The 13,093-nt window shown below is 40.8% G+C and overlaps 1 protein-coding gene across 1 annotated transcript; it reads right to left on the reverse strand.

Annotated features, from left to right (window-relative positions):
- Nucleotides 1–2,177: 2,177 nt before the first annotated feature.
- Nucleotides 2,178–11,700, reverse strand: PM20D1 (peptidase M20 domain containing 1). Its single transcript, XM_010166963.1, has 12 exons — nt 11,613–11,700; nt 10,816–11,048; nt 9,130–9,216; nt 8,246–8,379; nt 7,673–7,792; nt 6,800–6,875; nt 6,532–6,593; nt 6,205–6,283; nt 5,021–5,092; nt 4,008–4,176; nt 3,195–3,294; nt 2,178–2,457 (listed from the first exon to the last, which is right to left on the reverse strand). Exons 1-12 carry the CDS (start codon nt 11,641–11,643, stop codon nt 2,328–2,330), a joined length of 1,293 nt encoding a protein of 430 aa, XP_010165265.1. The 5' UTR covers nt 11,644–11,700; the 3' UTR covers nt 2,178–2,327.
- Between the last annotated feature and the right edge of the window lie 1,393 nt (nt 11,701–13,093).

A 13,093-nucleotide genomic window follows, 5' to 3' on the forward strand; every position in this document is an offset into this window, starting at 1 on the left:
GGAGATTACAAAATACCAAGGATGCTTTATGTCTTTAGGACCCATTTGCTCTTACAACAGGCAACAAATCCCCCTGTCCACACCACAACACAGGCTTCACTGCACAACAGCAGGACTCCAGTTAGGATCTTTGCAACCTGTGCCCTACAACAGAATCCCAGAGAGGTTGAGGTTGGAAGGGACAGCACAACCACTGGGTGAGTCAACCATTCCTCCCAGTTTCACATCATCTGCAGACTTGCTGAGGACGCACTGTCCCATCACACAGGTCACTAATGAAGATGTTAAACAATACTGGCCCCATATTGCCATAGTCAAAGTGAAGGCTTTAGATTCAGTCACCTTTAGAGACTTGCCAGAAGAAAAAAAACAACCAACCAAAACCTTTCTTCCCCCTCCCACTCCCAGGGATGTATTTCATTCTGTGCTGTACCCTGACACATCATTTTTGCTGTGCCTGCAACAGGAGTTTGCAAAAGGAATGACACCTTCACAAAAGAGCCACAGACATGTGGCTGAACAAATTAATGGCGTTAGGGCACACAGACAAAATGCAATAAACCATAAAAGATGCAAACTATTTACTACCCAATAATGCCCAAACAGAGTTAGCTACTTTTGTATAGAAAGGGGAGCCCCAGGGAGGGTGCAAAGATTAAAGCAGGCTGGAAAATATGTGGATTTGTTTTGATGGAAACTTTATGACTTGCTCTAGTGTAGAATCAGGTGTGGAAATGACTTCATTGCAATTATACAGTTACATAAAAAGACTAAATAATAATAATAATCAGAAAAGAATCTGCATTCCTCGTTTTATTAGATGAAAATGCTGATCTGGTTTCAATTATTTAGTAGACTGATACAGCTTTAGCCCACTGGCCATACTGATAAGATCAGACTGCAAATAAAGAGAGAATGGTGAACGGGAAGAATAGGAATCACAGTTCCATGGCTGTTTTTCTGATAGATTTCAGGGTATTTCCTGTACATTTCACAATATTAATTTAGAGCAGAACAACCACCCATTCCAATGTAAAATTCAAACTCTGAAAAAGAGAGACACATCTCTGCAACAGGAGGAGTCACGCTAGTACCTGCAGCACGGAGTCTGCACGTCAGTACAACAAAGCAGCTTACACTCACTCTTGGGCTAACAGCAGGCTCTTCATTCTTTCTTTATTTAATAATGGTGACCCCAACTAAAGAGACTGTTTTGCCCAAAAACTGCTTAACTCTTCAGTGCTAACAAAGGTAGGTATGCTAGTGCAAGAAGTGCAAGATGAAATAGAGTCCACGCTAGGATTCTCAAAGAGCTGAGTCAAGAGAAGTGTTGCAGTAAAGGGAAAACTGCTGGCACAGGCAGTGGCAGCACAAAGACTCTGCTCCCACTGAACTGGAAGAAACTTGAAAGGCTTCACCATCTTTCACAATCAAGTTCTCAGAGAAGCAAAAGAAAACATACACCACAGAAACTGATTCAGTGAAAAAAGAATATATATAAGCAGAGAAAACTGATTTAGTTTCTTATTTAAAGCTGCAATTCCTTATTCTGACACCCAGCTACACAACATATCCCAGGCCATACCAAAGAGTGAGAAAGAAAACCTCACTGAAAAGACAGGAAGAAGTTTTTAGCACCTCTGAGATCAGGGCAACATCAGTTAAAGCAACTTCTGGAGCTCAGTATTATTTAAAAATAAAGTCAGAAATCAGTGCATGCAAGGGAGAACTTACCAGCATCGAGTTAACTGCTTGAGAGCCCTGTTGATGCTGGTTGAGAGCATCACCTGGGGAAGAAGCCCCTACCAAGCAGCAGCAGCACAACCAACTCTCAGTGTAATGCTACCAATGACAGGAAACCTGCACCACACCACAAACCTTCCACATGAGCTTTTGACAGACACATCATTAGTGAAAAATCAATTAACCGTATAAAACGAGTTGTCAAAAGCACACATAGGAAGATTCACCTTTTTTACTGAGAGATGCTGATTACAGCTTAGATTTTTAAGTGACTACCAATTTCAGAGGCTTAAAGAAAGCACTGAAAAAATTAATACCATCAGATGAATGGCTGGATGTCAGACCAGGGAGAAACAGAAATCAGGGTTATTTGTTGTGTTTTATCCAGGTTCTCATCACTTTCTGGCAAACCATACATTTGCCTACAGCAGCAACCAGCAGTTCTTCCATCTGTACATAAACCACAATATACAAAACCCAACTTCCAGACGTAGCTCAATACACAACCCACAATTGCATCTCGTGTCCCAGGCCCCTGCCATCCCAGAGTCCACCTTAGTAGCTGCTCTTCTCGAGTGTGTTTCTCACAGCTCGTGGGAGGTTGCATGAGGCTCTGGAAGCTTGTCAGTATCACAGTTCTTAATCAGCTGAAAGAGAAACTCAACTTGTTTCTGGTAATTCTCAACTGAGATTCTCTCATTCAATCCATGGATCCTGGAATAAAGAGAAGATGTTTTTCATTCCAGCGTGCAGTTATGATCCACCTGCATATACCCAGCACCCTACTTGCCTGTCTACTGCATAAAGCAATGCACAACATAAAAATACAGCAACACACACCAAATACTGCACTGTAACTGCAGTGCCTGTCCCTCAGGCCAACCCAATTTACTGATTCTAAGGCTCAGAGCACAACAAAGTCCATGGTCTATGTGGAAAAGAAAAAAAAAAACAGTATTCTAGCTCCCTGCCCATTTCTTGATGATTTATGTCACTGTACAGCTACAAGAAAACTCTACTCCTGTATCATCTGCACCTTAATAAAACAACAAATCTAGTACATGCTAAATAAACAAACAATCCCTTGCACCATGATGTTCTTTGTTATCACTTTACTCCAGGAAACCTAACTTCCAGCAAATAAATTCAGAGTGGGATGCGTCCAAAGAGAGGGATATATCTCTTAAACATGGCCAACTACCAGAACAACACCTTTCACAATGAAGTGAAGAAGAGTAAGGGCTAACACTCCCCCAGTGTAATTACCACCCCCTATTTGTGCAGAACCCAAATTGGCAGGAAATGGGTGGCCTAGCAGAACCTGAGGTGACACCACCACCGTGCCAAGGTACACAAGGTTGGGTTTCCTTCTTCTGCCTAACACATATCGATTTTCTCTTTCACCAGTTCCCACCCCAAACAGCTGCCCACACGCAGACCCAACACAGTACCTGGGAAGATCATCTGATTTCAAGAGCAGAGGGTTAAATCGATAAATGGCGTTTGTGACGTTAGTGAAATGCCTGCTGTCTGTGTTTCCAATACACGTGCCTGGAAAACAAACCTCAGGGTTACTTTGCATGACAGCAGCAATTTAATGACCCACACTTTTCCCAGGAGAAATGAAAGGTATCTGAGAACATTTCCACATAACCCCCAGCTACACCAAAAGTAAAACCACTGGAAACAGTTTATTGGTACATCCTGGAAGAAGATTCTCTCCTTCATGAACAGGAGGAGCTGAACATACCATTCAATCATTCTAAGAACAGCCATGATACTCAGCCTCCACAAAACTTTAAGCTTCAAACTGCAGTCCAACAAACAGTCCAGAACTAGGAAGGAGCTGAGAAAAAGGGAGTGGGCTGGGTTGGTAAGGAACAATACAGAAAAGCAGGACTGGCTTTGCCAGCTATGGAAACAACGAAAGAAGAGCTAAAGCAAGAAGACCTCCTACTCTCCCTCACAATTCCTTTCTTCCTTGAAGAGATTCCTTTGTATGTGCAGAGAGTCAAAGTCAAGACTCATTGTTTCTGTCAGTTTCCTGTTTGCTTTTTTACTTCCACTACTGAAAAACAACATTAAAACTTTTAAAACATAAAGAGGGAATGGAATAAAAAGAGGAAAAACCAGCTGTTTCCAGTAGTTAACAGCTGGGGTGGAGAAATACACAGAAAATGGAAACAAGTCAACACTGGGGGATGGGGGAGGGAAAAGCAGGGTGGAAGCTGGAGAGGAAATAATCATCATGCGCTTGCTGCTACCTGGGACTACACTGTCAACATCTGGGAACGTATCCAGAATGGTTCTTTGCAAAATATGGACTCCAAATGTCTGGTCATCCCAAGGACTGATGGGGAGCGGGTCAAAGGCTTCTACTACATCAATCTTCACTCTGTCATCAGCAATAGTGTTTCTAACTGCCTCTAGCACCTATAGGTAAAACACAGGGATTAAATAAGCAAAAGAAAGGAGAGCACATCCCTTCTAGATGTCAGCAAGTGCTCCACCTCTCAGAAAACATTTGTCTGTGAACTGTCAATTGTGGCTGCAAATACAGATGCATAGTTAGGACTGAAACCATGTGGCAGTCTCTCCTACTCACTGGATGGCTGATACTTAGGCTAATTTTTTTAACCCCAGTGCAATCAGATGCACATCACTGACTCAAGATATTCCTGAACCACTTCAGTCCTGAAAGGCAAGTGGTCAACCTGCTGCTGCCTGGTAGTTAAGTCATCCAAGTAAATAATCCAGAGAGAGCTTCCAAAGAGGCAAACTTTCAGCAAAGGCTTGGAAAGGGAAGATATTATTTACTGACAATGTTTCACAGCTGGCCTTGGCTAGACAGGCATTTCATACCTACTGAAGCGTGCAAGACTCCCATACTCTCACAGGTCACAAAGCTTACCATTTCCATTCCATAACCATGTATGATCCACGTGCTCTTTGGCATAAAGACTTCTGAAATCTGCTCACTGTAACTGCAAATAACATAACTTCCAAGCCTGGTCTGCCTCTTGCTCTGCTCACATTCAGAAGCCATAGTACCTTGCAATTCATCTCAAAGGAGGAGAAAAGAGATTAGATAACTTTGCTTCTGACAGTCTCCATAAAAGAGTAATTCCTAAATCTTCCCCTTCTACTGCTTGTATGAATCCAAGGAGAGACAAACAGAGCATTCTTGCAGCACAAATCTGCTGCCACAAACAGCCAAGTGCCACTCTGCTCAGAAAGGGACAGAGAATAGCCCTGCATCTGGGGGGACAGCGAGTACCTCAGCAGCTGTCTCTGCAGAGTGGATCCGGAAGTTCACAGTTGCTTTTGCAGAAGATGGGATGACATTTATCTAGAAAAAAGGAAGGACAAAAACTTAAAAGGAAGTTAAAAACAGATTAAAAAGCCAACTGCAAACTCAAAAACTGCTCAAACAACTCCAGGCCTCTGACTAATGCTTCACTGTTTCCATTAACATGAAATGTGGTCTCTCTTTTGGTACTCGGTGCTAAAATACTGTAAATCTCATCTATAATTAAGATAATTACACAAAGAAATCTTCATAAATTCAACAAAAATTAAGTTAGCTGTTACACAGAAATTTTCTTTTTGAGATAAGCCCTCTCCCTTTTAGAAGCTTTATTTTGAGAAATCCTGAAAGTTAATGTTGTTTTAAGCAAAATTTCTACCTCATTGTTGTATTACTTCACCAAGTATGAGACATGTAAGTCGCTTAATAAATGATGTTACTGAAGACACATATTTTCTACAGAATGAATATTTATAATTTTTTTAAATATAAAAGGTACAATCTTTAGAAAAAAAAACAAGAAACCAGGGTGTCACTTCTCTCCTGGCCACTCAGTGTCACTGTTCAGCCACTGTATCTTGTTTTCTCGTCCACTGATGCTTTTCAGTAACTGATTTCTTCAGGGACACACCAAACAACCTGTTTATTTTCCAGGGCTGCAGTATTTCTGGATAGCTACACCTCCTTATCACAGTGAGGTCTGGCTGTATCAGCCAGAACCTGTTATCTCTCAGTCCAAGGTACGTCCTAACTGTAGTGGAATGAAGCTGAATGCCAGACCCCTGCTCACAAACACAAGACCCCATCCGTGCTTGGGAAGTGTTTACAACTGTGACATAGTTTCAAATACTGTCATCGAAACTTTGTATGATTACATAGAAAACACTCTTTCTTGTCCATCCTAAAATGTAAACAACCTTAACACTTGTTTACAGAGATCTTTTTGTGACAGAGGTCAGATTTCTGAACAGCAGTAGCTTTCAACTGCAGCTAAATCCAAGCCACATCTAAAGTAAAAATGAGACTGGTGGTGACAGCACACAGGGTCTAAGACCAGGGTCTGCACTGATCTTATAACTGCATAGAAATAGGTGGAAACAGTATGTCTTAATTGTCTCATTGTACTTCACAGAGAAAAAACAAATTGAAACTACCTTGATTCCTGCATTAAACATCGTGACTGCTGTAGTAGTTCGAATCAAAGCATTGGTGGAAGGTTTCCAGGCAAGAACTCTTACAAAAAAAGAAAAAAAATTGAAATAAATTTGATATTGATAAAATATAAGCACCACAATTACTCAAGCAATAAACTGAACAATGGTCTATTCAATTAACAAAGTGGCTATTAACAGTAAAGCACTGACATTGTCTGAACTATGCAATGGTATAACTGAATCCCTAGGAGGACTAGAAATGGCCAGTGGTCTTCATCTGTTAAGGGTGAGAGGCTGGGAAGGTCTGTCAAGGATGTATTTTCTTACCTGCTGACGACAGGTGAAAACAGCCACAGATTACTCATGATGAGATTGAGAGGAAACCTGAACTAAGTGAAAGAAATAAAACCACAAATCAGAAAGTTTCTAGTTTTCAAGGAGACAGAGGAGTCACCTCTTATCTGGGAGAAGGGCCAGCTTAAGACTTTTCATTTCCAGGAACTATGTAACTGTGCTCTAAACTCATTTGCTGGGTTACTCTTCACATATTAATATGAAAATCTGAGAATGAAATTGTAGGGTTTTTTTTCCTCACCTCTGATGCAAGGTGCTCCATAGTCATGAGTTCTGGCCCATAGCCAAACAAATTGCGCAAGGGATTCTGCTCCAGTCTAGGGCAAAGCAAATCAACATTTGAAATTTGAAATTTAAAAAACAAATCTCTGGCTATTGTTGCTCCAGAAGGATGACAGGAATTTGATTTGTGAAACGTATCCATATATCTGAGATGCAATCATACTTTCCTCTACTGGTAAGCAAACCTATGAGCACAGCTCTGTGATAGATTTCTGAGCATTCCAGCCACATGCAAAGATTTTCTTTCAAGAACAGCTGAAAAAACCCAGAAGCCTGACTCTTCAATAAAAGAATATCTGGAAATTGAAGAAAATATCACTCCAAATTCCATCATACCTGTAAGTTATACCATAAGTAAGTAACCATAATAAGTTTTTCTAAAACATATATTTATTAGCCAATCTGGTATCTACACAGACATGTAATGAGATGATTTATCCAGTCACATTCTGACTTTACACCATGTTTATTGGCTTGGATAATTCAGGTTATGTGCAAGAATAAATCCCAGAGAAATTCTGCAACGCAAACAAAGCAACTTCTATCACTACAGAGTAAATTATGATAGACATCATAACAATTGTCCTGGTTTTAGGGAACCAACTGACACTAGGAACAGCTGAAGTGAAATGACAGTCCAGACCTTTGGCAATTGTGCCTTTACTGGGGACTGCATTTCTGCCCTTCACAGTAAGCTACAAACTTCAGCTTCAAATATATGAGGGGGATTTGCAAAATACTCTAAATACAATATGAAAAAAGAAAGTCACATATCAGTGACTTAGGAGTCTGCTTGACCATCTTCAACGTTAGACGACAGGGAAAGTCTCACCTGGACATCGCTGCTGCAAGAATGCCAATACTTGTCTCCTTAGGAGGAAAGGATGAGTGTCCTGGCTCTTTTACCACAGTGAAGTTCAGTGTTATTGAACCCTTTTCTGTGATAGCAATTCTGGTCAAGGACAAATAAATAAATGAATAACGCAACTCCAAACACATGTGCACATTTTTACTAGAGGTAAAAAGAGTAACTCTGCCTATTTTTAGTATTATAAAAAACATCAAAGAAGCAGCAACAACAAATCCTTAACACAATCTTTAAATGTTTGGAGGACTGATGCCTTGGCTGCCTCCCCAGTGAGCAGACTCTCCAGCACACAATTAACATGCTTGCACTGGCTCAGTGGAACGTTCTGCTGCTGTCAGCATGGCTGTGATGGACAGCAAAGGAAATGCTGAAGGTCCTTTGCTCGCACTCTGTGCCGCTGCTGTAGCTTTAGCGATACCAACGCTGCCACATTCTTTGAAAATGTATTTTATTGTCATTAGCAACATCATTTCTCACAAATTAATTACTGAAAATGGATCACACTCATCATGGTCAGTTGTGTTCTCTCTTACTTACAAAGCTACTGGCTTTTTCACTCCTGCAATGATGCCATCTAGTATCGCGCTTCCCTCATCTAGTAAGAAGGAGAGTTTCACCCCTCTAGCTTCCAACAGAGCTGCAATCTTCATTGCTCCCTTCCAACCAGACACCTGCGAGAATCCAGTCAGAGGAACTGGTCAGATTAAGCCATACCATTGGGAAGAATACTGGAAAACACCCTGCTGTTGACAGTGACCAGAGACCCCCCAGGGAACAGCTCTGGAGCAACCTCGCAGAATTCATTCCTCAGTGTGGATTTATGTCCACACTGAGGAATGTTCTCATACACGAGTCACTCAATGTTGCTTTGAATCCTACTAATTCTTGGACATAATGATATCTCAGAGCTGTAAGCTCCATAGATTAATTAGTCATTTTAAAGAGGCATTCATTTTAACCATTAACAATTTTTGTCTTTATATTTTGAAAATAATAATAAACAAAACCACCTCATCTATCTCTTTGTACCATTTTCTAATGGGCATACCCACAAAAGTGGAACATTTTTGTTAGCTCTTCCTGATCATTTGGAACAACCATATAAATCTTAAGCCAGCTTTTCATGTACCAGATACACTCCAAAATGTGACTCCTGCTGCACCTTCCTTGCAGAAAAGAATTTGAACTAACACACTACTGTGCTCTTTTCTCTTTGCTCATCACACCAAACCCTTTGTCAATGTCACTTAAAGCCAAACAATCAATATATAACTATGACCACGTGCCTGACACAGTATCTACCCACATAACCAAGAAAAACAGGAAAGACTTTGTAGCTAAACAATGTTTAAAAATTAAGCCTTGTTACATACATGAACAATGCAAACAACTAGTTGTTTTGATGAAATGAAAGAAAATACCTCTTCATCGTGTCCAATGCCAACATAGAAAGATCTGCGGGGTCTGTAATTTCTTCTCAGCAAAAATTCTAGAGCTTGCAGAATACCCTGCAGAAAAACAAAACAAAACAGAATGTATTGTACTATTTTTGTACATTAGGAAGGAGAATAAATGTAAAAGAACACTAAGTAACGTAAAAGAAATCTGAGGTATTCACAGCCCTTAAGGAGACTTTGTCCTGTTCACAGTCGAGCTTTTATTTCTACAGCTCCTACTGGTGATATTCACATTATCTGGAAAACACACAGCAACACTCTTGATCAATAATGCTTAAGAATTAGTGTGCTACACAGTGTCAGTGTACACACACAAAATACAGTGTAGGCTTGTTCTTGCTGCTGAGGAAGTCAGTGACAAACTGCACAGGAAGCATGACAGAGTTATAATTATCCAGGGAATTCATGGCTCCTTTAAACTGCCTGTCCTGCACATGGTTTGGCTCTGACTTGAGCTACCAAATCAATTTATTTTAATGAGCAGTAGATTTTGTAAAAAAAAAAAGTGCTAAGATGACAGAAAGAGAACAAGAAACTTAATCTGAAGAATGAGAAATGAAATGTACCGTTTGCTATATTATTCCATCTCACCTGTGTTTTTCAATTTAAGCTAGTTAATATTTTACATTTCAGCAGAAATTATATCACCTCTAGCTTGTCAGCACCCACTTCTGCCACGTTAACTGAAATTGGTGATTTTTATTGTCCATTTATGGAGTTACTGGTGCAGATCACAGTAGAAGGAAGCACCAAAACAAAGTTTAAAGTTGCAAGGCTTTCAAATCGATGATTAAACAACCTGAAGAAACTTTTCTAGGAGCATGGCCTATGCCCTAACGAGCAGCCTCAGCACCTGTGACACTGGTTTGCTAAGCATCTGTTGAAATTTGAAATTTAAAAACAAGGCTGTCATGGAAGTAATCTTTGGAAGTCACAAAGGGCTGTTTTCTTTATTAATTTTTCCATCAGCCTTTTCCCAGATGATAAATGTTTCGCAGATCAATCTTTTTTTTGTACTTTAGTCCTCACAAATGTACTTAGCACAACAACTCTTTGTTCTGCCACAGACTAGATAAAAGATAGGTTATTTGACTATAATATTAAATAAACATTATTTAGAAACTCCAACCTTTTCAAGGGGTGAAGTTTGTCTTTAAATGCCCATATGACGCCTGGGGAAAAGTAAAAGGTCCATCCTTGATTTCAAACACAGCGTTTGACATAGAATTTAAATATAGCATTTAACTGAATCACAGAATCACAGAATGGTGGGGCTGGAAAGGGACCTCTGGAGATCATCCAGTCCAACCCCCCTGCCAAAGCAGGGTCACCTAGAGCAGGTCACACAGGATGGTGTCCAGGTGGGTTTTGAACATCTCCAGAGATGGAGACTCCACACCCTCTCTACATCTGCATCTGTGAACATGTTTTTCTGTATCTTCCAAGAGCTTTAACTCTGCTTTCTTCAGTAATAAACAACCACTTTATCTCTAGAAAAAGTTGGGAGAAAACTGCAGGGTTTAGGAATTTATCACAAACATCCTGCATTTAAAGAGGGGCAAGAGAGACAATACAGTAAATTTCAAGTGAAAAAGATTCCTCCAATCTGGCTTTTTATCTCTCTGAAATTGTATTACCAAGACGACGTACTATGGCAGAGTTTTTGTTATCCAGCGTTCCTCGTCCATAGATAAAACCTTCATGCTCTGCAGCTGAGAAAGGAGGGAAATCCCAGCCCTCGGGGGGAGCAGGAACAACATCCATGTGTGCAAGCAGCATATAGGGCATCAGTTCAGGGTTAGAACCCTGAACAGTAAAGAGATGGCTGTACTTCCCAACAATTTCATGTTGAATGAACTTTGAAGAAAATACAGCCGGGAAGACTGTTAAGAAAAAAATTAAAAACACATGAAAAAGAAAAATTAACAATAATTTTATCCAATTTTACCATTATATACTCCATAGAGTAAGTGATCTGTTTAACCTGAAGGGGAGCACTGCAAATAAGACTCGACCACAACAAATTTGCTTCAGGAAGCAGATGTGCAGCTTCAATCTCAGACTTCTACCAATCCATCTCACTTTGTATTTAAGACTTTCCTAAGCAAAGCCAGGATCTGTTGTTCACCTGCAACAGTTGTTCAGCATTGCAGGTGTTTTACAGGCAGCAATGATGGGCTGCCAAAAGAGTAGGCTAAAGCAGGGGTTGTCTCCTCTTTTTTTTTTTTTCCTTCTTTCCTTTTTTTTTTTAATGGCAAAGTCATTTAATTATCTCAAGGACCAAAATCACCACTGCAAAAAGACCTTTGAACCTTCTCTGTTCTAGCTTTGGCCATTGCTACACCAAATACAGTGTTGCAGAGGTGACTTTATGCATGTCATTTTTAACAGTCCTTTCTGGAGAAAAAAAAAAAAAGCAGAGATTGCCAAGAATGAAAGTTGAATACCTTCCTGAATGTAACTCCCAAATTCTGCCATGGCAGTTGTATTCAAATCCTCTGGAGATATGGAAACAGTTGGGATTTTAACAGCACCTTCAATAAAATACAAACCAGAAATCATTCAACACTGAAATCAGTCAAACAATACTTGAATTGCATTTCAGAAGGGAAAGTAGTATTTATGCTCCTAAATATTTTCCAGGCTTTAAAGATTATTCCATAGGGAAGTTAAGAACTGCCACTATCACAAAAGATGGATGTACTTCAACTGAGCTGTGTGCATGCAGCACACTAGTATTTCCTTCCAGTTTCAGCCAAGGTATTTCTCTGGATACTTCAACTCCATTTTTTATCCTGAAGTGTTGAATGATGTCATTAGAAATGCTACTGTCCAGAAACAGCTGCATTTTGCTAGGGTGAACCGATGCCTCATAGTCATAAACTATTCTGGCAGCTAAGTAAGCAGCTTAGTTATCAGTTCAAGGTTATTTTTCAGTAGTAAGTCAGGTTGTGATGGCAAGACTGTTATAGCTCCTTGTTTCATATTGCTCCAGCCCTTAAAGACATATAAACACACAGGTCTTTTGTTGCTCCTTCTAGTCTGCTGTCATCTAAACAGGGTCAGACAAGGCTACACTCCAAAACCAAGTCACTGTCATGCAAAATACAGGTATAACAGTCCCAGTCACAACTGCATTTGCTAAGAGCAGCTGTCAAGTGAGGTTACAGATTCTTTTAAAGGTCATGCTATTCAAGAAGAAACCCAAAAATAAGTATCTATCTCTTGTAACCCTGCATTTTCCCATTAAAAAAGTATGTAAACAGCATTTTCTGGGCAATAGCAATACCAGCAACGTATGAGATTGTCAGAACCCAACACCTACTTGAACAGTCCTGGACTATCGCTTCAAGCCAGACTGTGATTTCCTGCAAACCACCAACCCTCCTTAGGTGTAAATATCCTGTGTTCTGTAAAAGACTGTGTCAGAGAGCACAAACACACCCTGACTTGTCACGGACAGGCTGCCTGCCTGCACTGAAGTGGTGAGTAAGGTTTCAGCCACCAAGAAAGGAAACAAAACCCAACAATCATAGAATCACAGAATGGTTTGGGTTGGAAGGGACCTTAAAGCTCATCCAGTCCCAACCCCCCTGCCATCAGCAGGGACACCTTCCACTAGACCAGGTTGCTAAACCCGTGGCCGAGACCCCTCCCGGGGGGGCCCAGCCACAACTTCCTTGGGTAACAATGATTTATCCAGTGGGCACAGAGATGCCCAGCAAATGCATCCCCAGGGTGCCCAGAGCATTCTGTATGTACCAGAGGGAAACACTGCAGAAAATCAACACGGGAAGCAAGCGGACTTCAGGAGAACAAACAACCGGCTTCCTCCAAGGGGAAAACACCTCAGGAAGTGCCCTTCTTCACTGTCCCACCCGTGCCCCACAGCCCGTGTCCCCGCGGAGCGGGCTGCCACGGCCCCAGG

Source organism: Antrostomus carolinensis, unplaced genomic scaffold, assembly GCF_000700745.2.
Source record: "Antrostomus carolinensis isolate BGI_N321 unplaced genomic scaffold, ASM70074v2 scaffold43614, whole genome shotgun sequence".
Lineage (NCBI taxonomy): Eukaryota > Metazoa > Chordata > Aves > Caprimulgiformes > Caprimulgidae > Antrostomus > Antrostomus carolinensis.